Genomic DNA, 27,045 nt, shown 5'->3' with positions numbered 1-27,045 from the left:
AATGCTTATTTTAAGAAAAAGAAAGTTAGAAAATCAATAAGCTAGGTATTCAATTTAAGAAGTTAGGAAAATAACAATGAGACAGAAGCAAGGGGAATAGTAGATAAATAATAAGTGCAGAAATGCATAAAACATAAATCATTCTCAATTAGGATTAGCTGGTAATACTCTCTTTCAGGATTAGGAAGTAGAAAGATTATTTCTGGAAAGGGTAAGAGAAGGCCAGTCACACACATACCTATATATATTTTCTATTTTAACTCCTTAAATGAATTTTACAGAAAGAATTAGAGGATCATTGCTTTTTAAATGACATTTATTTTTTCTAATAATTCAGGTACATAACACATTTTCAAAGGGAAATTTGAAAATACTGAACAATGTAAATAAAAGAGATATAACTAACTCATAGTCCTATCATCAGGAGATAATTATTAAGTATTAACTTGTATATACTTATGCTTTCTTTTTTCAACCTATAGCATCTGGTATCCCATCTAAGTAATAACCTGGCCCAATCCTGCTTAAGCTTCCAATATTAGGCATTTTCAGGGTGTTATGACCACAGATGATGTAACTATTAACTTTTAAATATTTTTCTGGTCTTTACATATCTGAAGGTTTACGCATGTCTACATGTAATTATATGGTTACTTAATTAAAAATTTGGCTTCAAACTGTATACATGTATTTGGTTTTTGAGTTTTTTTCCTTTTTACTTTGAATTCACAAGGATATGAAACACACATATTCAGCTTTTTTTGTGTTCAGCTTTTTTGTATTCAGCTTTTTTTACTTAAAATTGCATAATTAGCATATACTCTTCAAATATAGAATATTTGGTGGCTGTGTTAAAATTTAATTTTCCTGATAGAGATATCATGCTGCATTTGGCTGTACCCCTGATGTGTCCAATGCTGTGTTGGAGTCATTCAGCAAACATCTATTCATAGTCCATTCAATGTATGGTGCCATGCTGAATCTAAACAAGAGATAGACAGTCTGAAAATATCTGACGAACCGATGAGGTGGACCTTCCAGAAGTCTGTTTACAAGAGGGCTGAGGAGACTCTGGGAGAATCTTTAACAAGATGGTCCTGGATATGACTAGCTTATGGACTTGATAGAGAAATCCTGGGTTGTCAGAAAGGAGAGGTCACTCTGAGTACAACATGGTGTTTGTAGCGTAGTTTTGCCTCCTGGCCCAAGTCCTTCGGATCTCATGTTTAAGTTCTTTGGAAAGTAAAGTGTTATTGAATGAAGCTCCGTAAAACTCTGGAGCCTAAGCATCTTTGTCTTAGCATCCCTCCAACCCAACATCTAGAAAAGGGAGACTTTGGTTGGGTCATTTTGGTTGCAATAGGCAGAGCTGCACTGATTTAGTGGTGGGGTTTACTGAAATGATCAGCACAGTGACAAAGAAGAAAGACTATCTAGGAATCCAAGAACAGAAACCAGGCCTAGTGTACACTGTCACTGTGGGCAAAGGCAGTTTTAGGAACTTTTGGAGCAGAAGTTCACATATCTTCCTTTTAATATGATACGGTTATTAACGTGAACCAGATACTCTCTCTAAATATTGGCTTCCTTCTTCATCCTTTAACCACTTTTTGATGGTAATACTCCAGTTGCTTCATTCTTGGCTTCCTAGTTCAAATTCTCATGCTTGAATAACCACCAGTCTTGCTTGGATAGTCTTTTACTCCAGCCTAAGTCAGAGGCCATTAGCAAGACAATAGGCTGCCCAAGACTCTGGGGCTTGCCCCAGTTCAGTCAGCTGGTCCCAGAGCATGAAGGTCACGTGGAATATAACATGGCTTGCTTTCAAGATGCTTGTTTCAGCAGAAGCTGTAAATAGGGCTTAAAGGGGGCTGTTGGCACAGCAGGCATCAAGGAGAAAGATATTCTCTTCCGTATCCCCCCAGCCTACTCCCTGGCTTTGGCACAGAGCAGGTGTTGACAGACCATTGTTGACAGTGTCCATGGAGGAGACAAATGGGGAAATAGCAGAAGTGTTGAGGCCCAGTGCACCTGTGATGGAAGCGGTGTTCAGCAGGGTAACTACAGGAAGCAGAAAACCTGGTATGAGCATTCAACACTGAGTGCCTACTGGCTCCACTGTGTAGTGGGTCCTATGGATGGTGGGAAAATATAAGATGTGGCTACTATCCCTAAGGAAGTCATGGCATGTATAGGTGGAAAATTTGTAAGTGTTCTACTTTTCAATTACTTTAAAAATAAATATAGGTACTGGTACCTCCCCCTGACACAGGTATTGACTGGTCAGTGGTCATTTTCTCTTGCCCATTGAGCATGTTCCCTAGCTGCTCACTTATTTTAAGGCTACCTCTTCTAGTCCATCACACTCACCATTAGGAGTCAGAAAGGAAGAGCAAGAGTTTAGATTGTATAAGTTTATATAAAACTCTTTTTGGCTTATCTATATCACTACTTTCCTCATTGAATGTTGAATGGAAGTGTCATTTCATGATGTTTGCAAATAATGTTGAGGAATGTGGAAAGAGCATATGCCTTAAAGTTTGGAAAAATAAAAAAAATTTAATAGTGAAAATATGAGTTTAGAAAATATTTATAGTAAAACATATTCAATAAAGAAATCTTGGAAAATATAGAAAAGTGGGAAGAAGGGCCATCAATGCCCCAAACCAAACATAATTGGCATTTTGTTATATTTCCTTTTAGATTTAGTTTTCATCCTAAATTTTGATTATTAGCATTTCATTTGCTTTAAATAGTTATACTGTAAACATGAATTTGTGACCTGTTTTTTGATTTAGTATTCATAATTTTAAAAACATCATTTGTAATGATTATAATTTTACAATCATTTAGTACTCTTTATTTTTTATTTACTTTATTTTTTAGTATCAGAAAGCATTTACAGTATGTACCACTCTTTACTTAATCCTTCCTCTGAATTTAGAATTTTGAGGTGTTTCTAATTTTCCAGAATATTAAATAATGCTGCAATATACATATTTGCATAAAGTTTTCTCTCATATTCTTATTTACTTCCCTAGTATAGATTCTTGGAAATGGATTTGTTTGATCAAAGGGCAGAAATATTTCTGAAGTTCCTGATGCATATTGCTTAAAAAACATTCTAAATGAAAGAGTGGCATACTTGCATGTGCAGTGAGGACTGCAAATTTTACAAATAAACACCAAATGGAGAAAGCACCATCATTTCAATATTGTCCTTAAGTCTACACAGTTGATATAATATTTAGATAGATGGCCATGTCTTGATAATGGAAAACATTTTTGTCCTTATTCAAATGATTCCAGGCTATAGGAAAAAAGGAAAAACGAAGTGATTAAAGTTATAAACTTGGCTTGATTAGTAATCCATAATCCAGGTAGCAACATAAACTTATATTTCATATTCAAAATATGATAGAACAGAAACACATCTCTTAGAAATTTGTAGGAAAGGTATTACACATTCTATGTTGCTAAACAAAATACAAGAGATCTCATTCATAATTTTTCTTCTCACTGGACTTGTTGATAGCAGTTTCAACCATAACTAAATTAACATTAGTGTTTTAGCAGATGAAGTAGAAGTAATTTCAATAGGATAAATACATATTTCCCTTCTTCTTCAAAAGCACTCACTATGCACTCAAGATAAAAGTTTGTTAGTTGAATGTAGCAGCGTTCAGAAGAGAAGTTATTTCAATGAGATAAGGTTAGGAGCCTTTGCTTATCTTATGAACAGGGAAATTCTTGATAAATGGCAAAATTTCTTCATGCTTTGAGTTATCTCTATGTAGAATACTAAAACATTGCTCATTCAAAACACTTATGCAGTCTTACCATACAACAAGAAATGCAGATTTTACAATTACTGAGTTGATTCAACCCTTACACATAAGCCAAGACACATTGGGATATCAGAAAAAAATGAGATAGTAGAGCTTGAATAAAGATGAGGGCAATAGAAATGGGGGGAAAGTGATGGAATTCTAGAGTCTTTTCAGAAAGCCTCATTGAATCCTGGGAAGTGGGGATAATATGGATGAGCTACAGGTGCCCCCATGAGAATCTGTTACCTGGATGATCACTGAATAGCTTCCACACAGTATCTTGGATAATTGCATGGCTACTCTGATGAGGCAGATGATCACTTGAAGCCCACTGAGGGTTATGAGAATGGAAAATAAAATGATGTTCCACTCCACAACATGTGCAGGTTCCAGGCACTGAATCCATATGCTGGAATCTGTAAGGAAACTGAGAGAAACCCATGGCCAAATCTACATACTGGGTCCAAGGAAGAAAGCTACAGGTATTTGTATGTTTGAGAAATTACTGTGTGACTAAAATATATAGTTATTAGATATGAATTAATGTATTTTAAAAACCATTCAGAAACACATATTGGACACATCATATGCATAGCACTGAGCTAGATACATAGTTTATTATAAATGTTGTGCTTGCCTTACCACCCTCATGGCCTCTCCATTTTCCTTTCTCCCTCTTCCATTTCTTTCCTACTTCCTTCTTTTTTACTCTTTCTGCCCCTTTATTTATCTCCTACCTTCTAATGCTCCAGGAAATAGAGACACTCTGAGAATTACTTTATATTGCTAATGGCTCTTGTCTCCAATGGGAATGACCACTGAATATGAAATCAGAATTCCTGGATCTGTAGGATGTTGAGCAAAGAACTTTACCCTTCTGGCCTACAGACTCTTATCTTGATAATGGGGTTAAATATCTAACCACAGAGTAATTGTGAATATTTGGTAAGAGTGTGTATACAAGTGGTTTGGAACCTGTAAAGTACAACACGGATGTGGTTTTCTATTAAATTTCCCTAGACCTATCTCATATCCCCATTGGCCCCTATCTCCATCTCAGCTGCCAGGGAAATGAGTCCCTCCAGATCCCTCGTCTAGACTGTTCCTAGTACATGCTCTGCACAGATCATCTAGCAATTTAAAACAAGATGACTTGCAATGTTGCAGGAAATCAGGGACCCTGAATGGAGGGACTGGCTGGACCTGTGGCAGATGAACATAAATTGTGAAGATTTCATGGACATTTATCAATTCCCAAATAATTCTTTTATAATTTCTTACACCTGTCTTTAATCTCTTAATCTTGCTATCTTTGTAAGCTGAGGATGTACGTCACCTCAGGACTATGGTGATAATTGTGTTAACTGTACAAATTGATTGTAAAACGTGTGTTTGAACAATATGAAATCAGTGCACCTTGAAAAAGAACAGAATAACAGCGATTTTTAGGAAACAAGGGAAGACAACCATAATGTCTGACTGCCTGAGAGGTTGGGCAAAAAGAGCCATATTTTTCTTCTTGCAGAGAGCCTATAAACAGGCATGCAAGTAGGAGAGATATCACTAAATTCTTTTCCTAGCAAGGAATATTAATATTAATACCCTGGGTAAGGAATGCATTCCTGGGGGGAGGTCTGTAAATAGCCACTCTGGGAATGTCTGTCTTCGTGGTTGAGATAAAGACTGAGATACGCCCTGGTCTCCTGCAGTACCCTCAGGCTTACTAGGGTTGGGAAACTCTGCCCTGGTAAATTTGTGGTCAGACCAGTTCTCTGCTCTCAAACCCTGTTTTCTGTTGTTTAAGATGTTTAACAAGACAATATATGCACTGCTGAACATCAACCCTTATCAGTAGTTCTGCTTTTGCCCTTTGCCTTGTGATCTTTGTTAGACCCTTATTAGTAGTTCTGCTTTTTGCCCTTTGAAGTATGTGATCTTTGTACCTACTCCCTGTTCTTACACCCCCTCCTCTTTTGAAACCCTTAATAAAAATTTGCTGATCTGAGACTCAGGTGGGCATCATGGCCCTACCGATATGTGATGTCACCCCTGGCAGCCCAGCTGTAAAATTCCTCTCTTTGTATTCTTTCTCTTTATTTCTCAGCCAGCCAACACTTATGGAAAATAGAAACAACCTACACTGAAATATTGGCAGGAGTTCCCCCAATATTGCAAGGCTCTTGTTTTTTTCCCAGACTATGATACTGTTTAATCCTTCTTGTAAACTGCAGAGGTGCATAAGTGCCCTGGCAGGGTTGGGGAGGAACATAGAAGCTTGTCCTGACACCCACTCCCTCCACTACCTCCACACGCAGCTCTATGGCAGCATTTACTTCATTCATTGTAATTCTATCTGTATCTGTATATCTATTTGTGGCTGCATCTGTATCTGCATCTATTTCTATTTCCTTAGCAGGCTGTGTACTCTGAGAGCACTGACTATGTTTTGTTCACTCTGAATTGCCAGGTCTAAGCTCTAAGATCATGCTTGACAAATTGTAAAGATCAGTAAGTATTTGTTGAATGAAAACTAACTCAGGATCCTCACCAGCCACCATGGCAGTGACTAAATCTGCTGGCTACCTGGCAGGTGGGGAATGTCATGTGGCATAAAGGAATATACAGGGAAATAATGTTAATAATAAAACCTGAAAATTTATCACATCACATTTGTCCATTACTTCCATTTAATTCTAAATTCTATGAGGTAGAAGTGATTATTGTCCCCAACTTACAGAGGCTCAAAGATAGCCAGATACTTGTCTAAGGTCGTGTAGCTTATAAGTAGGAGGGAGGGACTTGAATCTCGATCTATAACCACCAAAGACCTGTACTCCAAAGGCAATGTTCATTCACCTTAAGGTTTCCATCTCAGTAGCATGTTCTGTCAGGTCTGTGTGAGTTTCTGGAGGGAAAGGACTCTGTGTGATTTACCTCTGATTCTCCAGTACTTAGTGCAAGGCTTGGACCTAGTCAGTGCTCAATGAATATTTGCTGAATAAATGCACAAATGAATAATTGATATGCACAATTCAATATTAACACCTGCTCCACACTGTAGTTGTCAAGCCTTGGAAACTTCTTGAGGGGACCAGAGACTTAGCTTCCCTGTGTTGCCTCCTATCAATGTTTCACCTTTAAACATTTTTACATAGATGGAAACAGGTGAAAACAAGCCTCTGGGGCAGCTTAAGGGAGTAATGGAGGGGCATACAGGTAGCCTAGAGAGTCATGACTTAAAAGGGGAAGTTTTGATTTTGAGGTAGGGAAAAGTTCAGGGGCTGATGGCATTAAAAAGGGTTCTTTTGCACCTAGTGGGAATTTCTACATTAGGATCCTCTTTACTGAGCCCCATCAGTCCTCCAGGAGTGTCTCTTCCAATTTCTCAGGAAAGCCTGAGGTTATTATCTAGGTTTTCCTGACCTGAGGGAGATTCATGTTTGTTAAGAAAGGTCATGGTATGTAGCACCCTGTAAAAATCTTCAGAATGAAGGCAGGTACAGGCACAGAAGCAACTCTGCCATGCAGGCCTAGACGCACATGTAAGACCTCAGATGGACATGGGCCTCGAACAATAAAGCGAATCATGGAGAGTTGAGAAGAAAATATAACTTCCCCCAGTGAATGGTACAGACATTCCCTCATTTTACTCCATTAGAATTCTGAGCACAGGATAAAAACAAGGAGAGATTCAATGGACTTCTTCTGTATTTCTTTCTGGGCCCTGCTACCTCCTAATCTGCATCTGGTGCTGGGAATCCAATAAGCCCAGCACAAGGCTAGTGTGAGGCATTCTGAGATCTGGGTTTGGGTTGTGAGACTCCTGACTGAATTACTAGCCTTCTGAGCAAGACCACCTCTTTAGACACTTCTCCAGTAAAAACTGCATAAGCTCTGGCTTATTCCACAAACTCCTGCATCTAATCATGTCCCTGGATCACAGACTGCACTTTCCTGCTCACCCTGCCTTGTTCTATCTCTTTATCATCCCTCCTACTATAGCCCTGAGTGGCACCATCCAAGAGCACCATGGTTTCTCTCCTTCCCAAGCCCTTTCACAGTTGTAACAGACCATATGTCCAACCTGGCCATAAACAAAACTGAGTTCCTGGATCCACCCAGGCCATAAGCTCCAGCTGTTACCAGACCAGACCAGACCATAGTAACCACACGATTTCAATATGAGGTAGGGAGAAACACACCTTTCATTTAGATAGCTCCATGACAGCCTCAAGACGTTGAATGAAAATCGCATTAAAAGACTGAAGAAAAAAATCTAAACAAAGATCTGTGCAAGAACAAATTGGTCTGGATGTTAGTAAACTAACAGGAAAATTCTGCACTAAAACAGCCACATGGAACCCCAAAGTGATCATGGAAAATGATCGTGAGCATGAGCATGAGGCCAGGTATTTCTGATTTTCTGACCTCCTTGGTTTGGGGAATTATTCCTTACCGTCCAGCAGTGCCTTCAAAAGCATACTCCCAGCCATCAAGGGTGCGGCAATATGGCCCCTGGATAAGACCCAAAGCGGAGATGACCAGGCAGTATCCAGAAAAAGCAATTCCAAGGGAAGAAAAGATAATCGACAGCAGTGTCTAAATTAAAACACAGAAACAGGTTAGTACCATAGAATGCAATGACAAGGGGATATTGTGGATAAATTATCAGATAACTACATTCCCCTATTCATCCAAGCTCATGCAGTCTATACAATACTAAATGCCCACATACAAATAATAAAAAAAAAAGTAACCCAAACCTATTTGATCTTACAAATAAGTTTTTAAATAACATTTTGTTTGGCATCACGTAGAGGTAACTAGGTAATTTACTAAATTTATTCTTTCCTTCTGGAATTATGATATCAAAATAATGATCACCTCTTATGAAAATGCACCGAAGGACGTGATCAATCAACCCACAACTATCTATTGAAGACCTGTTATTTTCTAGGTAGAGTGGGTTCTCTATGCAAGTGTGAATAATGATGAAGAGGAGGAAGAGGATAAGGAGAATAGTAGAAATGCAAGAGCACTGGCTTTGAAAATTTGGTTGTATTATTCTTCCTGATACTATTTTAATAATTTTTAAAGTGCCAACTTAAAAAATGCACATCACATACACCCAACAACATGGATGAATCTAAAAATTATTATCCTGGATGAAAAAAAACAGATAAAAAAGACAAATACTGTGTGATTCCACATAAATAAAATACAAACTAATCTATAATGACAAAAAGTAAATCAACGGTTAATCTTTTGGGATTGGCAGAAATATTCTGTTATCTTGACTGCAATGGTGGTTTCATGGGTATAGTCAACTGTTAAAACTCATGATATTGCATACTTTTAATGGATGCCATTTATTATATGTAATTTAGCCCTCAATAAAGTTTATAAAGAAAAAATAGACTAATAGAAACTCAGTTAGGAAAAAGTAAGATTTCCTAATTTTAGGTATCTTTAAATGTTGATTTTCTGAAAGCACATCAGTAGAACAAAGACGGAGGAAAGACTAAGCAAAATGGAAGATGATCTTGGCAGTAAATTCTTGATCTCTGTACCGTACTCAACAGTAGTGAGGGTACAACACTGTCAATACTTTTGTGTTTCTGAGTGAGAGGAAAGAAAGCTAGAACCCACGCAATCATCCTCAAAAAACTATTGCTCTTACCACATATTTTTTGCTGCAGTTTTCACTCTGGCAACATTTATAGTTGTTATTATTCTCCAGTACCAGAAGAACTGTTGCTACTATAAGCATCTATAGGAGGGAAGACATAAAATGTTATCAATGAAATGCTTGTTTACATTTGTGCTTATAATCAGAAGACAGTGACTTCAAGCATAGACTCTGGGGTCAGGTAGATCTGGATTTGAATCCAAGCTCTGCCACTTTCTAGCTGTGTGAATTTGAAACACCTTCTCTATAAAATCGTATTAAGAGGTTGTCATGAGGTAATATATGTGACATTTTGAGTATAGTGGTTGATTGATAGTAAGTGATTGATAAACGTTAGCTGTCATTATCATGGTTAGCAACCATTGAAAGCTAATGATTAAGGAGAAGTAAATGGTATGGACATGAGAATACCATCCTGGGCAGCAAAACCTGCCTTTCTCAATGACTCAGTTGTGGAGAACCAAGGAAAATCATTCAGCAGGCTTGGTAGTTTGCCAGCCTCTCTTCATTTACTGTCCTCTGGGAATGCAGGTGAGAGGCTCAGTTAACCTGAAACCATATCTCTTTAAAGTGACTTCAATTTCCACATGCATTCAAACCATCTCAGGTTGAAATTGTTTCAATGTGTTTTGTCTGTATCAAGCCAACAAAGTGGGAGAATCAATGCATCTTATTGCCTTTTTAAAATTTTATCTTAGGCAAAAGGCCAGAGCTCTGGAAAGAACATGTATTTCTTTACCATTACAATTTCTGGTCAGGCTAGATACAGACCATGAATTGCTTATGGGAAATTCTCCATCCAGTTTTTACTCTTACTATTCAGGACTGAATCCTACAGCTGAGTTCACTGTTATTTTACTCTTTGTAGCCAATGTTTCTAGTTTCCAAATTTCTTCAGCTTTCATTAATTTTTTGTTCATTTAATTATTTACCTATATTCTTCTCCTTTTCTCCTAAAAGGATTTGATGCAGTTAGAGTAATATATTTTAATAATTTCTGGAAAATGAAAAAAATAGAGAACAGGTTTCTTTTCCCAGTTTTAATTTTTGCATAGAATATAAGCAAAAGAGTCCTATATTCCCTTCCTTTCAACATCGTTAGTTATGACAGACTGAAATTCTGGTCTAATCTTAGTTATGTCTTGCAACTCTTCCATCTATTGCAATTGCATATTGAGGGAAACAATGATGAGACAAGGCCAAAAAGCATAGTAACCAGCTTTATTACAATATTGATAGAGATAATTAGACCTGGAGCCTGTAGTCTTATTGCTCAGGCATCAACTGTCGAAAGAGACACTGCCTTCTTTTTTTTGTTTTAAAATATAACTGCAATATAGAGGAGTCAAGAATAATGGAGGTAAATTACACATAATTCCACCACCCTCGTGTGTCTTCATGCATTTATTTCTGGTATTTTCCTACATGTGTCTATTTGACACAGCTGCAATAGTAATTTACCCACAACGTTGTTGTGCCTTTTTTCACTTAACATGAAATAATGTGCATTTTCCATGTTGTTACATCTTCATAATTATAATTTTCACCACTGTATGAAGTGAATGTACCATAATTTATTTCACTACTTCTCTGTAAGATGCTTCTTCTAATTATTTGCTATTATACCAATGCAGCCACAATCATTTGTGCACATAGCTCTTTCCTTATTTTGGATGATTTCCTCAGAATAAATGATGAGACACAGGATTACTGAGTCAAAGGACATAAGCATTTTCATGGCTCTTGATATATTACACCAAACTCTTCCCCAAAAGACTGACACTTATTTGTAGTGCAGCCAACATTATTTATGTACTTATTTCATGGCAACTTCAATAGCATTGGATATTAATATTTTAAAGTTTATTAATTTAATGTGCAAAATGAATAACTAAATGAAAATTGCTTTACAACATAGCTATTCAAATATAATAATTAAACACCCCTAAAACATGTAGAAATAGATCATAATGAATTTTCTTCTACATTATTGGTGGTCTGATTAGCTTACAGTCCATAATGCACTATTACTGGGTATATACCCAAAGGATTATAAATCATGTTGCTATAAAGACACATGCACACGTATGTTTATTGCAGCACTATTCACAATAGCAAAGACTTGGAATCAACCCAAATGTCCATCAGTAATAGACTGGATTAAGAAAATGTGGCACATATACACCATGGAATGCTATGCAGCCACAAAAAAGGATGAATTTGTGTCCTTTGTAGGGACATGGATGCAACTGGAAACCATCATTCTCAGCAAACTATCGCAAGAACAGAAAACCAAACACCACATGTTCTCACTCGTAGGTGGGAATTGAACAATGAGATCACTTGGATACAGGAAGGGGAACATCAGACACCGGGGCCTATTGTGGGGAGGGGACGGGGGGAGGGATAGCATCAGGAGATATACCTAATGTAAATGACGAGTTAATGGGTACAGCACACCAACATGGCACATGTATACATATGTAACAAACCTGCACGTTGTGCAAATGGACCCTAGAACTTAAAGTATAATAACAAAAAAAAAAAATAATTAAAAAAAAAAAGAGAGAAATGACTTGACCAGGAAATTGTCTTTTTCTCTGAGTTGCCAACATGATTTACTATCAGTTTGTTTATTTTTAAAGAACACAAAGTCATCAGGAAAACGTTCATGGATTCTTACCATTGATAATTCAATTTACTTTTCAAAAACTCCCTCCATTATTAGGGTCTCAATGTAGGATTATTTAATGATGACACAGCTCATTCTTTAATAATCATAATTACAACAGTCACTGACTATCTACTACATGTCAGTCTCTCTCCTGGGCACTTTATCTATATATATTTTTTATCTTGAAAAGTAAATGCCATTATTCACATTTTTCACATTAGAATACTGAGGCTGAAAGATACTGAGTAACGTGCTAAAGGTCCATGGCGCAAACAACAGAACTTAGATTGACATGCAGGTTTGTCTGAATATCCAAGTTGCTGCTTTTTTTCATGCTGTCCTAAAGCCCATTCAAGCTAGAAAGACATGAGTGCAGACAGAAAATCTGTTCTAGAAAACAGTAATGCCACTGAAGATCAAATAGCTTAAACTGATATGCAGTGTTCATGAGAACATACTCTTTTTACAGGCCAGTGTCCCACAGACTTTCATTAGGACTAATTTCCTGCATTACTGAAGCTGCATTGCTGAGCAGCTTATTGAAAACAGAGTTATGCCCCAAATCCTAGCAGATTACCTGCCCCTTCATCCCCATCCCTCTTTCAAATCCGACACCCAAGATTAGCAAATGATTTTTCCATTGTTCATTATTTTTACTAGGTACAAGGTAAGTCTCAATTACAACTCCCCCTTCTCTCCCAAGTCTCCAAAGTCACACTTACCATGACGCCTGAGAAACAGATTCCTTCAAAATACCACACGTAGTTGGTGAGTTTATTGCTGGATGCATAGGAAGTTTGCCCATTCGGGAAATACAATAATATGTTCACAATTATACTCCAAAGTGCAAGCGGAATCAGCAGACAACTTAAGCAGCCTCCACACTTCCGAGACCCCATTTTGCCCTGCTTAGAACCTGTGGGAGATTTCAAGAGTATACAGCCACAGAAAGTCTAGTTTTCTTCTTCCTACCTGACCTTTATTCTCTCTCTCTTTTTTTTTTTGTTTTTTTTTTTGTTTGTTTTTTGAGATTACCTACCACTTTCAGGGTCAGAGCCCTTCACTTCATATTCATGAGGAGCCGGGGAATTGGAATATATCCGCAGCCGACAATCTCAGTGTGAAATAGTGGTTTACTGTTTGGAGAACAATAGACAATGATCAACAACTGAAGAGCTGAGCTGGTCTTCATCCTGTGCCAAAGGAATGCGGTGTTTTTCACTGCTTTTTAAAATAAGTCATTTTCCTCTGGATTAAAGCACTGAAGGCTTAACCCTGACCCTGTGTTAAGAAGGAAGTTGGGGTGGGGACTGGGATTGAATGTAGTAAATTTCATCCAACAGTGGAGAGAGGGTTAAAGAGAAAACTACTAAGGAGGTTTATATTTAGAGCTTGATATGTTTGTTAAAATGTCCTGACTTTACCCTCTTTATGTATCTGTCTTTCACCTAATATGCTTTTTATGTGCTCACTATTCACCAAGCTTTGTTCAAATTGCAAGGGATACAGAAAGGACTGAGAAAGGAACTGGTGGATGAGAAAAACAAAATATCTTGGTTAGATCAGTACAGCTTTCCTTCGAAGAGTTTGCATCTATTATCTCTACCTCTCTGAAAAATCATAACAGAAATAAATATTTTCCCTACTATTAACAAAACAAAGATAGGGCTGGTGCAGTGGCTCACGCCTGTAATCTCAGCACTTTGAGAGGCCGAGGCAGGTGGATCATCTGAGATCAGGAGTTCGAGACCAGCCTGGCCAACATGGTGAAACCCGATCTCTACTAAAAATACAAATATTAGCCGGGCATGGTAGTGGGCGCCTGTAATCTCAGCTACTCCGGAGGCTGAGGCAGGAGAATCACTTGAACCTGGGAGACGGCGGTTGCAGTGAGCAGAGATCATTCCACTGCACTCCAGCCTGGGTGACAAAGTGAGACTCTGTTTCAAAAGAAAGAAAGAAAGAAAGAAAGAAAGAGAGAAAGAGAGAAAGAGAGAAAGGGAGAAAGGGAGAAAGGGAGAAAGGGAGAAAGGGAGAAAGGGAGAAAGGGAGAAAGGGGGAGAGAGAGAGAGAGAGAGAGAGAGAGAGAGAGAGAGAGAGAGAAAGAGAGAAAGAGAGAAAGAGAGAAAGAGAGAAAGAAAGAGAGAAAGAAAGAAAGAAAGAAAGAAAGAAAGAAAGAAAGAAAGAAAGAAAGAAAGAAAGAAAGAAAGAAAGGAAGGAAGGAAGGAAGGAAGAAAGAAAGACAGACTAGCAGTACAGGTTCCAAAGAGGTTTCTTGGCACCCCCTTGTGGATATGATTTTTTTCCCTCTAATGCTTTCGATCTAAGTGCATCAAAAAATCTGGGCATTAGACACTTTTTCCAGTCACAGAGAAGCAGCATAAAATCATATTTACTAGAGTTCCTGGGATGATTGGGAAGAGAATAATATTTTTGATTGAGTATTCATTGAGCATCGCTTATGTGGCAGGCACTGTGCTTGATGTTTTAAAAGGTTCACTCTGGCTGCTGTGTTGTAAATAGGTGGTAAAGGGTGTGGAGGAGATAAAGGAGATGAGTTCTGAAGCCATTTCCAAAATCCAGGTAAGAGATGATGATGACTCGGCTCATGATGGTAGTAGTAGCAGAGGTGGTGAGAAGAAGCTGGATTTGGGATGTATTTTGAAGATTGTGCCAACAAGATTGGTGGCAGATTGGATGTGGGTGTAAGAGAAAGAGAGAAGTCAAAGACGACATAATTTGGGCCTGAGAAACTGGGAGAATAAAATTGTCATTAACAGAAGTGAGCAAGTCAGCTGACTGAGCAGGGCTGGGAGAAAAGGGATGGCATGGTCAGTTTTGAATGTACTAAGTTTTGAAATACCTTTTAGAAATCCAAGTGGAGATGTCAACTAGGCGACTGGATATACAAATATGAAGTTCAAGGAAGAGGTCTGGGTGACATATAAATATGACAGTTGTCAGCATATAAATGGTATTTAAAGCCATGAGACACTAAGGAAATGCATGTTGATAGAAAAGAGGCCCAAGGACTAAATCCTGGGCAGCCCAGGACCGAGTTTGGGGACATGAGAGGAAGGTAGAAAGGATACTGAGAAATGGCCAGTGAGTCAGAAATGAAGATCAGGAGCTTATTCTCAAAGTTGACTTTCTAAGAAGAAGGCATGATCAACTAAGTTAAAAGCTGCCAAAGCGCACATCATATGAAAGAACTGAGAATCGGCTACTGGGTTGATTCTCAACCAATGTGGAGGTCACTCTCAACCAATGTGGAGGTCACAACCAATGTGGAGGTCTCAAGCAATGTGGAGGTCACTGCTGGCCTTGATAACAGGAGCTTTCTTGGTGAGTTAGAGATGAGATGAGAGTCCAACTGGAGTGGGTTCATGAGAGAATGGGAGGAGAGAAATTGGAAATAGAAGAGGTAACTCTTCTGCAGAGCTTTGCTGTGGAGGAGAGCAGAGAAATTGGGCAGCAGCTAGAGGAAAAGTAGAAGCCAAGGGGAAAAATTAATGGAAAAAATTGTAGCATATTTGTATACTGTTATGGGAGGGGGGATGAGAGAGGGGAGGTAGGTATTTACCTTAAAGGAGATAAAGGAGAGAATTGCTGGCACAGGCTCCTTGAGTAGGTGAGAAAGGGTGGGAGTGTGTTCACAGATGGAGGAGCTGACCTTAGATGGCAGCAGGGCAGGTCAGTGTCAGCAACAGAAGGAGGACATAGCAATGGGCTTGGAGGTGGTCAGTGGGAACTTCTCTTTATTATACTTCTGTTTTCTCAGTGAAACAAGAGGCAATTTTATCAGCTGAGAATGAGGATGGGGAGAGGGTGTTAAAGGTTTAAAAGAAGAGAGGTTCAAACAGTTGGCTTGGAAAGTGGGAGAGTGAACAGACTAGAGAAATGTGGCAGGTGCTGAGGGACACTTGAGTCTATGACCATGAATGGATAGTGAGACTAGACAGGAGACTTGGGTATTTTTCCTTGTAAAGTTCAGTGGCAGAGGTGTAGCCAGCAAGTGGGAAGAAAGCTGGAGTCAACCTGGATTGGGACTTTGCCAGGCAGATACCATGAAGAGAGGCATGGGCAAAAGATTCAAGAATATATGCAAGTGAATGGTTACAATGATGCACTGTGGAACTTCAGCTGAATAAGGAGGGAAGTAAGGATGTGAGGGAGTGTTAGAAATAATAGTAAAAGAGGCACTGGATTTGTAAATTGTGTGTCCCAGTGTGGTTGAAAAATTACTAGTTTTAGGTAACAGGGCGAGCTAGAAAGAGAGGAGGTAGTGATTGAGAAATGTGATGCGGAATTTGAGATTTTAGAGATGTTTCAGGAATAGGTGAAGAAAAAGTTTGGAAGTGTGTTATGGGCTGATCATGTCTCTCCTAAATGCATATGTTGAAGCTCTAACTCCCCATTGTCTCAAACGTGACTGTATTTGGATAGTGCATTTAAAGAGGTGGTGAAGTTAAAATGAGAACAGCATGGTGGGGTTAATCCAATCAGATTGATGCCCTTATGAAAGAGGGAATTTGGACACACAAAGAGATTCCAGGGGTGCAAAGAGGAAAGACCTTGTGAGGACACAGTGAGAAGGCGCTATCTGCAAGCCAAAGAGAGAAAGGCCCCAGGAGAAACCAATCTGCCAACAAAGATTTGGCACATAATTTACAAATCTGCTTTGACCTTGGACTTCTGGCCTCCAGAACTATGAGAAAATAAATGTCTTATGTTCAAGTCACCCAATCTGTGGTGTTTTGTTATGTCAGTCCTAGCAGACTGACACAAGGTGTGACCCTAGGAGTGAGTAGTGTAGGGAGGTGGAGGACAAGATGACTGACGAAAAGGAACGGAAAGGGCAGTGTATTTGGAATGATCATTTATAATGAATACTAAAATAAAAAATTAGACAATGTCAATTTGGGAGGGAATGACTACACTTAGAAAGCCAGGTGCTAGACTCTTCAAGGAATGAAAGAAAGTAATCTTGAGGGGGACTGAACTGCAGATGGGAGATGGAAATGTCATCTAGCATTGAAATTTACAGTTTCTTAAACCAGTAGTCACCACTTCCCTTCCCAATAATTTTTAACAAGAGTTTAAAAAAAAAAAAGAAAGTGTTTGATTTGGCTCTTAGTTTTCCTCGATGTGAAAGCTTGTCTCGTAGAGGTTCTAACAGGCACCAAAACGAGAATTAAGAAGGGGTGGGGGCAGAATAATCGCTGAAGGGGGTCATTGGCTACCAGGAAACCCAGAAGTAGCTGTGTTCTACCAGACATTCTTGCAAGGTTCTAAGGATGGTTAACTTAATTGTGATTTAAAAAAACATTTTATTGCCAATATTTTGCTCTTTGGAGAGCAGTGACTAAGATTACATTTTGTTAATGTTTGTGGTGAGCAGAATCATTGAGCATTTTCTGCCTTGTAAAAACGCTGTGGCTCCCAGGAATCTTCAGTGTCAGTGAAGCGAACTGTCACTCTCAGTCTGGGTCTCCTTTCAATTAACTATGATAAATTGATGTCTATTGAATATCTTTTATGTGGAGGCACTGTGCTCGAAGTTTTCACATGCATTAAAAACAAAAAGCCAAAAAATGAATTCTTACAATAACACTAAAGACATTATTAACCCCATTTTGCATGTATAAAAAAATGGATGTAAGAAAAAAAACTGTCCTTTTTACTTTATTGATATTTAAAAAATAATTTCCACTTTTATTTTAGATTCAGAAGGTACATGTGCAAGTTTGTTACATGGGCATGTTGCATGATGCTGAGGTTTTGGACCATTTGGTATAAATGGTTCCATCACCCAGGTAGTGAGTATAGCACCCAGTCGGCAGTTTTAAAGTCCTTCCTTTCCTTCTACTTCACTCTGGTGGTCTCCAGTGTCTATTATTGGTATCTTTATGTCCATGAGTGCCTAATACTTAATTTTCACTTATAAGTGAGAACATGAGGTATTTGGTTTTCTGTTCCTGCATTAATTCACTAAGAATAATGGCCTCCAGCTGCATCCACGTTGTCACAAAGAACATGATTTCATTCCTTTTTATGGCTGCCTAGTATTCCACGGTGTATGTCTACCACACGTTCTCTATCCTATCTACCATTAATGGGCACCTAAGTTGACTCTATGTCTTTGCTATTGTGAATAGTGCTGTGATGAACATACATGTGTCTTTTGGGTAGAACATAGATTTTTCTACAAAAGAAATTTTAAAACTTGCTCAGAAACTAGCAGTTAAGTCTGACTTTCACGTTCTTTATACTATTCCACCATGTTCACCCTTGCCTGATAACATTGCTGTGCATTACCCCTCTCTTCTTCATTGTAAATTGGTTTCAAATTTGGAGGTTCTGATTCTTTGGTAGTAGCTTCCTACAGTGCTATTTTGAAGGCACACTGGTTACAGTGGGAGAGATATACAGATTAGCTAGATAGATTAATGATGTCTGCTGTGGGGATGGGGTCAGAGAAGAACAACATGCATGGCTAGCATTCCCTAGTCTTTGTCCAGCCCCAAACGATGTCTCTACTGATGGTATCATGTCACAGGTAGTTATGAAGGCTTGGTGAGACAGTACATGACCAATTGTTATTTGGAAGATGGTTCCAGAAGAAGGACAGAAGTGAATGAAGAGGATATTCCTGGCTGGAAAACTTGATAAAATTGTTGAAAAGGGAATTGAGTAATATTTTTGTCTTTGATTACCCTATTAGTGAAAATAGCTAATGAAGTCTCCCCAGATAACTGAACATTTTACTTAATTTCATTTCTAAGGAAACACTTTTAACCTGCCTCTGGAAAAAACTATGTTTGCTCATAAATAACATTCTTAAAGCCATTTGCCTCCAGTAAACTCTTAATTTTTTTGCCAGAGAATTCTTACTAAATCAGGGTTTTCTTGCTGGTCCTCCAGTAACTGGGAGGAGCCACTGGGATGCCTTGCTTTTTGGCTGCTTCTGGCCTTGGCTTCCTGTTCTCCACAGCAGAGTTGAGGAAATCCGCAGGATGCCTGCTACCAGGGGACAGGGTGACTCAGGAGGAAAGACTCCACCTAAAATAGTCGTGGTATGCAGTCTCTGAGTCACTTCACTTTGAAATCAGTTAATATAAGATCCTGGAATTAGCCCCACAGGTGATGGGAAGTGGGGAAGAAGGAAATATCTGGAAAAAAGTTTATCCAAAAGAAAAATTGTCCATGAATATGACTTTTTAACAGCAGAAAAGGTTAATATTCAGGGAGAAATCTCACCTTCAGAGTTTAAAGTAGATAAACTGTGATTTCTTCCATGGAGCATGGGCATAAAGCACTGGTCTGGGTCCAATTTAGGGACCCACTGGGAGTGAATGTTTGCTTAAAAACACATTAGAAAAGCAATGGCAGGGCAGCTGTGTAAACAGAAGTGTGCTGTTTTGATGCAGTTTTCCTGAATTTTGTATTTATAATCCTTTCTCTAGAATTATCTGGCCAAACTGTTCATAGTGCCAATAGATTCCAGGTTTATCTCTAATTAATGATAAACATTAAGCTTTTTCCCTACTGAGACAGGGAGAAGAGTATTCCTATTTCTATTCAAAGTTCTCCAAAGCAGCTTCCTGTATTTGAAATGTCCTCTCAGACCATTGTTGAATCCTCCCTTTACTCCCTTCTGATTAGCTCCCTGCGTCCTAGAATTGATTTATTTATTGAAGCTCTTCATAGTAGGGGAGCAAGAAACTGTATTCAGTCATTTATTTTTAAAACATGTATTGAACATTTACATGAAGACACATGATGACTGATGCAAAGAACACTCATTCCCTCAAAATGCTCAGAGTCTAGTTGAGGAAATAAAAAAGTTAAACAACAAATTTGTAATACAAAGTGTTGAATATCCAATAGATTTAACCATAGGCTTTTTGAAAGACACAGGAACCTTGAATGGAGCTGGAGTTCAAGTGAGATTTCTTGGAAGTCTGGGGGACAAAACAGAGTCTTCAAGGTTAAGATGCAAGTATCTGGGTAAACTGAGCCTCAATCAAAGCTAACTGTTGCCAGGTGTGGTGGCTCATTCCTGTAATTGCAACACTTTGGGAGACTGAGGCAGGAGGATCACTTGAGTCCAGGAGTTAGAGACCAGTCTGAACAACATAGCGAGACCTTGTCTCTGTATGAAATTTTTAAAAATTAGCCAGTCATGGTGGCACATGTCTGTAGTCCCAACTATTTGGGAGGCTGAGGTTAGAGGATCGCTTGAGCCTGGGAGGATGAGTCTGCAGTGAGCCGTGATTGTGCCACTGTATTTCAACCAGGGTGACAGAGTGAGATCCTTTCACACACAAATAATAAATAAATAAAAATAAACTAAAAAAGCTAGATATTCACTGGTAGATAAACGCAGTGTGAAACTTGATTGGATATTGGTTTAGAAAAAACATGGTAAGACACATTTTGGGGATGATTGGAAAAATATGAATGTATGAATGTAGACAGTATTAGACAATATAGAAGGTTGTTATTAACTTGGATGTAATGATGGTGTTATGAAGGAGTTGCTCTAAATTTTAGGAGACACATACACCTTCCCTGAAATGGTTTAGCAAAAGAATAAGGAGAAGGAGGAGGAAGAGGAGGAGAAGAAGAGTGGTAGATAGATAAATGAAGCAAATGTGACAAAATATTAACAATTGTTGAACTTAAATCTGAATGTTCATTGTACTAGTTTTTCCACTTTCCTGAAATTTTCGTAAAAAGTAGTTGCAACAGAGAACCTAGCAGACAGTTACATGAATGACAATGTTTTCCAGAATTCAGAGGGTAATTTCATCTTGGGAATACAAAGAAGAAAATAAATGTTTTGTCCAAACTACTGCACTTGCCAGCACAGGCTCACTGTGTTAGAAAAGAGTGGCACCCGCTGTAACTTGGAGCCAATTAAGCTTAGCTGTGTCCAGCTGCTTGTGGGATGCGAGAGATGTGATTGGGAGGGTGGGTGAGGGTGGAGCTCAGAGCTTGAAGGATCTTCTCTATGTCATGCTGAGTAATTTGGACTTTATCCTGAGGATGTCAGAGACACTAAGGAGTTGAGGGCATTTTTAGAGACTCATTCTGGTTTTGGTTTGAAAGACGGATTAGAGTTTGGAAGGAATAGGACTAAGAGATCAGTCCAGAGACAACTACAGTGGTTCCATCAGAGATAAAGGCCAAATGCTGATGTGAAGGGGGAGCAACAGAAATTCTCATTCATTGCTGGTGGGAATGCAAAATGGTACAGACACTTTGGAAGGTAGTGTGGCAGTTTTGTTTTTGTTTTTTGTTTGTTTGTTTTTGTTTTATTTATTTATTTATTTATTTTACAAACGTAGACATGCACATACCATATAATTCAGCAGTTCCACTCCTAGATTTTTATTAATGAAAAATGAAAATATGTTCACATAAAGACCTATAGAGGACTATTTAGAGTAGCTTTATTCATAATCACCAAAAACTGGAAGCATTGACTGGCAAATACTTAAATAAATTATACATTAATAAATGGAATACTTATCAATAAAAACGAAAGAACTGCTGATACTACAACATGGATAAATCTCAAAAGCTTTATGCTAAGTGAAAGAAGTCAGACTACATACTAAGTTACTTCATTCATATGACATTCTGAAAAAGACAAAGCTGTTGGAGCAGAAATCAGTTACGAAGAGCTGGGGTAGGGGAAGCAGTTGATGACAAAGGGGTACATAGAATTTGCTGGGGTCATGGAAATACTTTCTACAGTATCTTTCTGGTGGTAGTTACACAACTGTATACATTTATCAAAACCATGTACCTATAAGTGTAAATTTTACTCAATGGAAACATTCTATAGGAAAAGTGAAAGATGTTTTAGTGATCAAAAGATGGATACACTAATAAAAGAAGTAGCCATATGAGAGAATAGCACGTGATACAGCCAAGTGACTACCGCAAGGACGAAATGCTGAACCAAGTTACATCTTGGAGTAATTCAGAATGTACTAAAATATTTTTGTCCATTTTCATGTTGTTACATTAGAGGCTACTGTGATCTGAGTGTTGGTATTCCCCCTAAATTCATATGTTGAAACCTAACTCACAGTGCAATAATATGAAGAGGTGGGGCCTTTAGAGGGTGATTAAGTCATGAGGGCTCTGCCTCATGAATTGAATTAATGCCCTTATAAAAGAGGTTGAAGGGAGCTGCCTTGCCCTCCTGCCACATGAGGACACATAGAAGGTGCCATCCATGGAGCAGAGAACAGCTCTCACCAGATACTGAATATGCTGATGTCTTGATCGTGGACTTTCCAGATTCTAGAACTGTGAGAAATAAATTTCTGTTCTTTGTAAATTAGTGGGTTTAAAATATTTTGTGGCGTTCCGCGCCCGGCGGGAAACCCCTTCGCATGGCAGCCGGTTCCGGTTCGGACTTTGTAACTTTGCTAAAGTCAGTGATGTGAAAAGACTTGAAATGGATTTTATTTTCCAGGCAAGGACATTTGGACCGATCTTTTACATGTTCCACAAGAAGTGCAGCTTATAATCCAAGCTATTATTCAGATAATCCTTCCTCAGACAGTTTTCTTGGCTCAGGCGACTTAAGAACCTTTGGCCAGAGTGCAAATGGCCAATGGAGAAATTCTACTCCATCATCAAGCTCATCTTTACAGAAATCAAGAAACAGCCGAAGTCTTTACCTCGAAACCCAAAAGACCTCAAGTGGATTGATTATCAAACATTTTGCGGGAAAGTCAAACCATCACTGCCATGTATCTGCATATGAAAAATCTTTCCCTATTAAACCTGTTCCACGTCCGTCTTGGAGTGGTTCATGTCTTCGAAGCCTTTTGAGCCCCAAGAAAACTCAGAGGCGACATGTTAGTACAGCAGAAGAGACAGTTCAAGAGGAAGAAAGAGGGATTTACAGACAGCTGCTACAGATGGTCACAGGGAAACAGTTTTCTATAGCCAAACCTACCACACCTTTTCCTTTACACCTGTCTCGATGTCTTAGTTCCAGTAAAAATACTTTGAAAGACTCACTATTTAAAAATGGAAACTCTTGTGCATCTCAGATCATTGGCTCTGATACTTCATCATCTGGATCTGCCAGCATTTTAACTAACCAGGAACAGCTGTCCCACAGTGTATATTCCCTCTCTTCTTATACCCCAGATGTTGTTGCATTTGGATCCAAAGATTCTGATACTCTTCATCAACCCCATCATCACCACTCTGTTCCACATCAGCCAGATAACTTAGCAGCTTCAAATACACAATCTGAAGGATCAGACTCTGTGATTTTACTGAAAGTGAAAGATTCCCAGACTCCAACTCCCAGTTCTACTTTCTTCCAGGCAGAGCTGTGGATCAAAGAATTAACTAGTGTTTATGATTCTCGAGCACGAGAAAGATTGCGCCACATTGAAGAACAGAAAGCATTAGCCTTACAGTTTCAAAACCAGGAAATGGAGAAAGAAATAAAGAATGTATTTCGTAATGGGAATCAGGATGAAGTTCTCAGTGAAGCATTTCGCCTGACCATTACACGCAAAGATATTCAAACTCTAAACCATCTGAATTGGCTCAATGATGAGATCATCAATTTCTACATGAATATGCTGATGGAGCGAAGTAAAGAGAAGGGCTTGCCAAGTGTGCATTTCTTCACTAAATTAAAAATGGCTAGTTATCAGGCAGTGAAATGTTGGACAAAGAAAGTAGATGTATTTTCTGTTGACATTCTTTTGGTGCCTATTCACCTGGGAGTGCACTGGTGTCTAGCTGTTGTGGACTTTAGAAAGAAGAATATTACTTATTATGACTCTATGGGTGGGATAAACAATGAAGCCTGCAGAATTCTCTTGCAATACCTAAAGCAAGAAAGCATTGACAAGAAAAGGAAAGAGTCTGACACCGATGGCTGGCAGCTCTTCAGCAAGAAAAGCCAGGAAATTCCACAGCAGACGAATGGAAGTGACTGTGGGATGTTTGCCTGCAAATATGCTAACTGTATTACCAAAGACAGACCAATCAACTTCACACAGCAACACATGCCATACTTCCCGAAGCAGATGGTCTGGGAGATCCTCCACCGAAAACTCTTGTGAAGACTGTCTCAGTTAGCAGACCTTGACCATGTGGGGGACCAGCTCTTTGTTGTCTACAGTCAGAGACCTTGGAAACAGCTGCTCCCAGTCCTCTGTTCTTGTAGCACCCTTGATCCTGGACCAGGCCCTGGTGAGATGCATTCACAAGCACATCTGCCTTTCCTTTTGTATCTCAGATACTATTTTTGCAAAGAAACTTTGGTGCTGTGAAAGGGGTGAGGGACATCCCTAATCTGAAGAGAGAGACTGCTTTACACTTCTTCGGTTCTGCCATCTTGTTTTCAAAGGGCTCCAGCCTCACTCAGTCCCTAATTACGGGACTGAGAAAAGCTTGGAAAGAATCTTGGTTTCATATAAATTCTTGTTGTTAGGCCTTACTAAGAAGTAGGAAAGGGCATGGGCAAAAGGTAGGGATAAAAACCACCAGCATATACATGGACATACACACACACCCACACACAGTTTTCATGATGTATAGTCAGGAATGTGACTGTAAACTGGATTTTGGGGCACAGGCATAAGTCCCCTTCTCCAGGACCTTTCCTATTTATATGGCCCTATACAAAATCCACCTGCTTTTATACGTAACTATTTTATCATCTGTAGCTTCATCCTATCTGGAGGCACAGCACATGAGCCCTGGACAGGTCCCAAAGTTCCAAGCAGTCCTTTCCTTAAAAGCAGGGGTTTGCATGTGCTACCAACACACGATATGGGGAAGACCCACCCAGGGAGCAGTTTCAGTGGCGCAACAAAGCACCACTTTTACTGTTGCCTGCTTCTGACCAAGAAGAAGAAGGACCTTAGTATTTAGCATAAAATTCCAGCGTTGGATGAATGCAGGTCTAGTTTGGTCTGTGGCTAGTTTAAATATGTTTCTAACTACAGAGAACTTCATATGTATACATATATACACATATATATATATGTATAAAATTTCACAGGGATATGCTTTTTTTTTTCTTTTTTAAAGACTGAATGTGTTCACCTTTTAGCCTGTAAATTTATTTCCATTTTCCAAATTCCAGCACACAGAGATCCCAGCCCCTATGAGTAGGGTGTTTGTGGACTACCTAATGGAATATTTTGAGGCCTGGATGAACTTTGCCATATGGGTAGAGGTTACAGAGGGGGATGATATTTTCAGCTAAAAAAAAATGGGTGGAATTTGGACTGATCAACTTGAGATTTTAAAACTGCTATTCCTTTTCTTTCTAGCATCTCTCCCCACCCTCTGAGAGCTCCTCAGGCTTAGATAGTGAAGTGATCCAATGCCAGTGTCATTTTGTACTTAAGTTCCAAAGTAGGAAGATTTTATACTTTTTTCTGTATTGTAATAGGTAGTTTTGTATGAAATCTTTTCTCCTCTCCCCTTGTACCGCATTCTTTCCAGCATTGTGCTTTTTCCCTGGGCTTATTTGAAAATTTTACTGTTTTATACAAGCTTGTTTAGTACATTTTTCTATGTTTTACCACAAGTTACAATTTGAAAAGAAAACTATTTTTTTTAAATATTCAAAAAAAATATTTTGTTATAGTAACTTGAATGGAGGCATAGGCCAATTTGGCACAAGTATTATTAACTTTAAATGTATATAACTTTAAAAAGCATGTAAAGGATTCTCAAGAAGAAATTTGTGTTCTAGGATCACACAGAGTTAAGTTTCTCTGTGTGTATATACGCATGGGCATGCCTGTCTTGAAGCACTTCCTTGGGATATATTTTTCATTGATTTTATATGTTCTTTAAACAATTAAAATGTATAAAAATGCTTTCTTAATTCTAATCAATAAAAAATACTACACATCCATCTTTTATAAATGAGGAACACCTATAATATGGTGGTGGCACTGAACGTGGAGATAATTTAAGAGTAGAATCTTTTACGGGAAGAATTTTTCAGATAAGATATGGTTGCACATGGGCATACAAACCTATCAAATAAGAATTCTAATGTGGAAGGAAAGGACTGGAAATCTATCTCCCCATCCATAGAAAACTGGTGAAATAGATTATGGAATTATTTCTGCAATGAACTACTATACGATTGTTAAAAATGAGATAAATATATTTTTGCTGATATGCAATGATAGCTAAGTTTAAAAACAAACAAACAAACAAACATGTGACTGGGCACAGTGGCTGACACCTGTAACCCTAGCACTTTGGGAGACGGAAGTGGGACAATCACTGGAGCCCAAAAGTTCGAGACCAGCCTGGGCAATGTAACCAGACCCTGACTCTACAAAGGACTTAAAAATTAGCTGACCATGGTGGCACACACCTGTAGTCCCAGCTACTCAGAAGACTGAGGCAAAAGGATGGCTTGAGCCCAGGAGTTCGAGGTTGCAATGACAGAAAGAGACCCTGTTTTCAAAAAATAAAAATAAAAAGACTGTGTATAAAGTGTTCCCATTACATAACAAAAGCGTGTGTATACACATAGACACTTGCATAGGCATAAAAGATCTCTGGAAGACTACAATAGGAAGCTGCTGCATTAGTCAGGATCCATTCAGGGACAGAAACCACAAATAATTTGAATACAGAAGGTTTAATATGAAGAATGATTATTTACAGGGAATTTGCTAAAAAGGAACACTAAGAGAACTCTGAACAATACCCTAGGGCTAACAAAGAGTACCCAAGGAAGAAATGAGCTTGGAAGGGGTGTCCCTCAAGGTTGGATCCAGACTTCCTGGGAGAAGGTGCAGTCCTCTGGATATGCATTTTGC

At 38.7% G+C, this 27,045-nt stretch overlaps 1 protein-coding gene and 1 pseudogene across 6 annotated transcripts; one reads left to right on the top strand and one right to left on the bottom strand.

The window, feature by feature from the left end:
- Positions 1-298: 298 nt before the first annotated feature.
- TM4SF18 (transmembrane 4 L six family member 18) lies at positions 299-13,472 on the bottom strand. 6 transcript variants are annotated; one of them, XM_008008751.3, is made up of 6 exons: positions 13,233-13,470; positions 12,916-13,109; positions 9,511-9,600; positions 8,287-8,429; positions 4,077-4,257; positions 299-2,031 (listed from the first exon to the last, which is right to left on the bottom strand). In XM_008008751.3, exons 2-6 carry the CDS (start codon positions 13,090-13,092, stop codon positions 1,927-1,929), a joined length of 696 nt encoding a protein of 231 aa, XP_008006942.2. In that variant the 5' UTR covers positions 13,093-13,109; positions 13,233-13,470; the 3' UTR covers positions 299-1,926. The 6 variants fall into 6 exon arrangements, with proteins under 6 accessions (XP_008006942.2, XP_008006943.1, XP_037858670.1 ...); XM_008008752.3 differs by having other exon boundaries at positions 299-3,310; positions 13,233-13,460; XM_008008753.3 differs by having other exon boundaries at positions 1,925-2,061; positions 13,233-13,468.
- A 1,966-nt stretch (positions 13,473-15,438) lies between these two features.
- LOC103242044 (sentrin-specific protease 1 pseudogene) lies at positions 15,439-25,227 on the top strand (annotated as a pseudogene).
- Positions 25,228-27,045: the final 1,818 nt, after the last annotated feature.

Source organism: Chlorocebus sabaeus, chromosome 15 (assembly GCF_047675955.1).
Source record: "Chlorocebus sabaeus isolate Y175 chromosome 15, mChlSab1.0.hap1, whole genome shotgun sequence".
Taxonomy (NCBI): domain Eukaryota; kingdom Metazoa; phylum Chordata; class Mammalia; order Primates; family Cercopithecidae; genus Chlorocebus; species Chlorocebus sabaeus.
The sequence above is the reverse complement of the archived record's forward strand: the minus strand, read 5'-3'. Positions and strand labels throughout refer to the sequence as shown.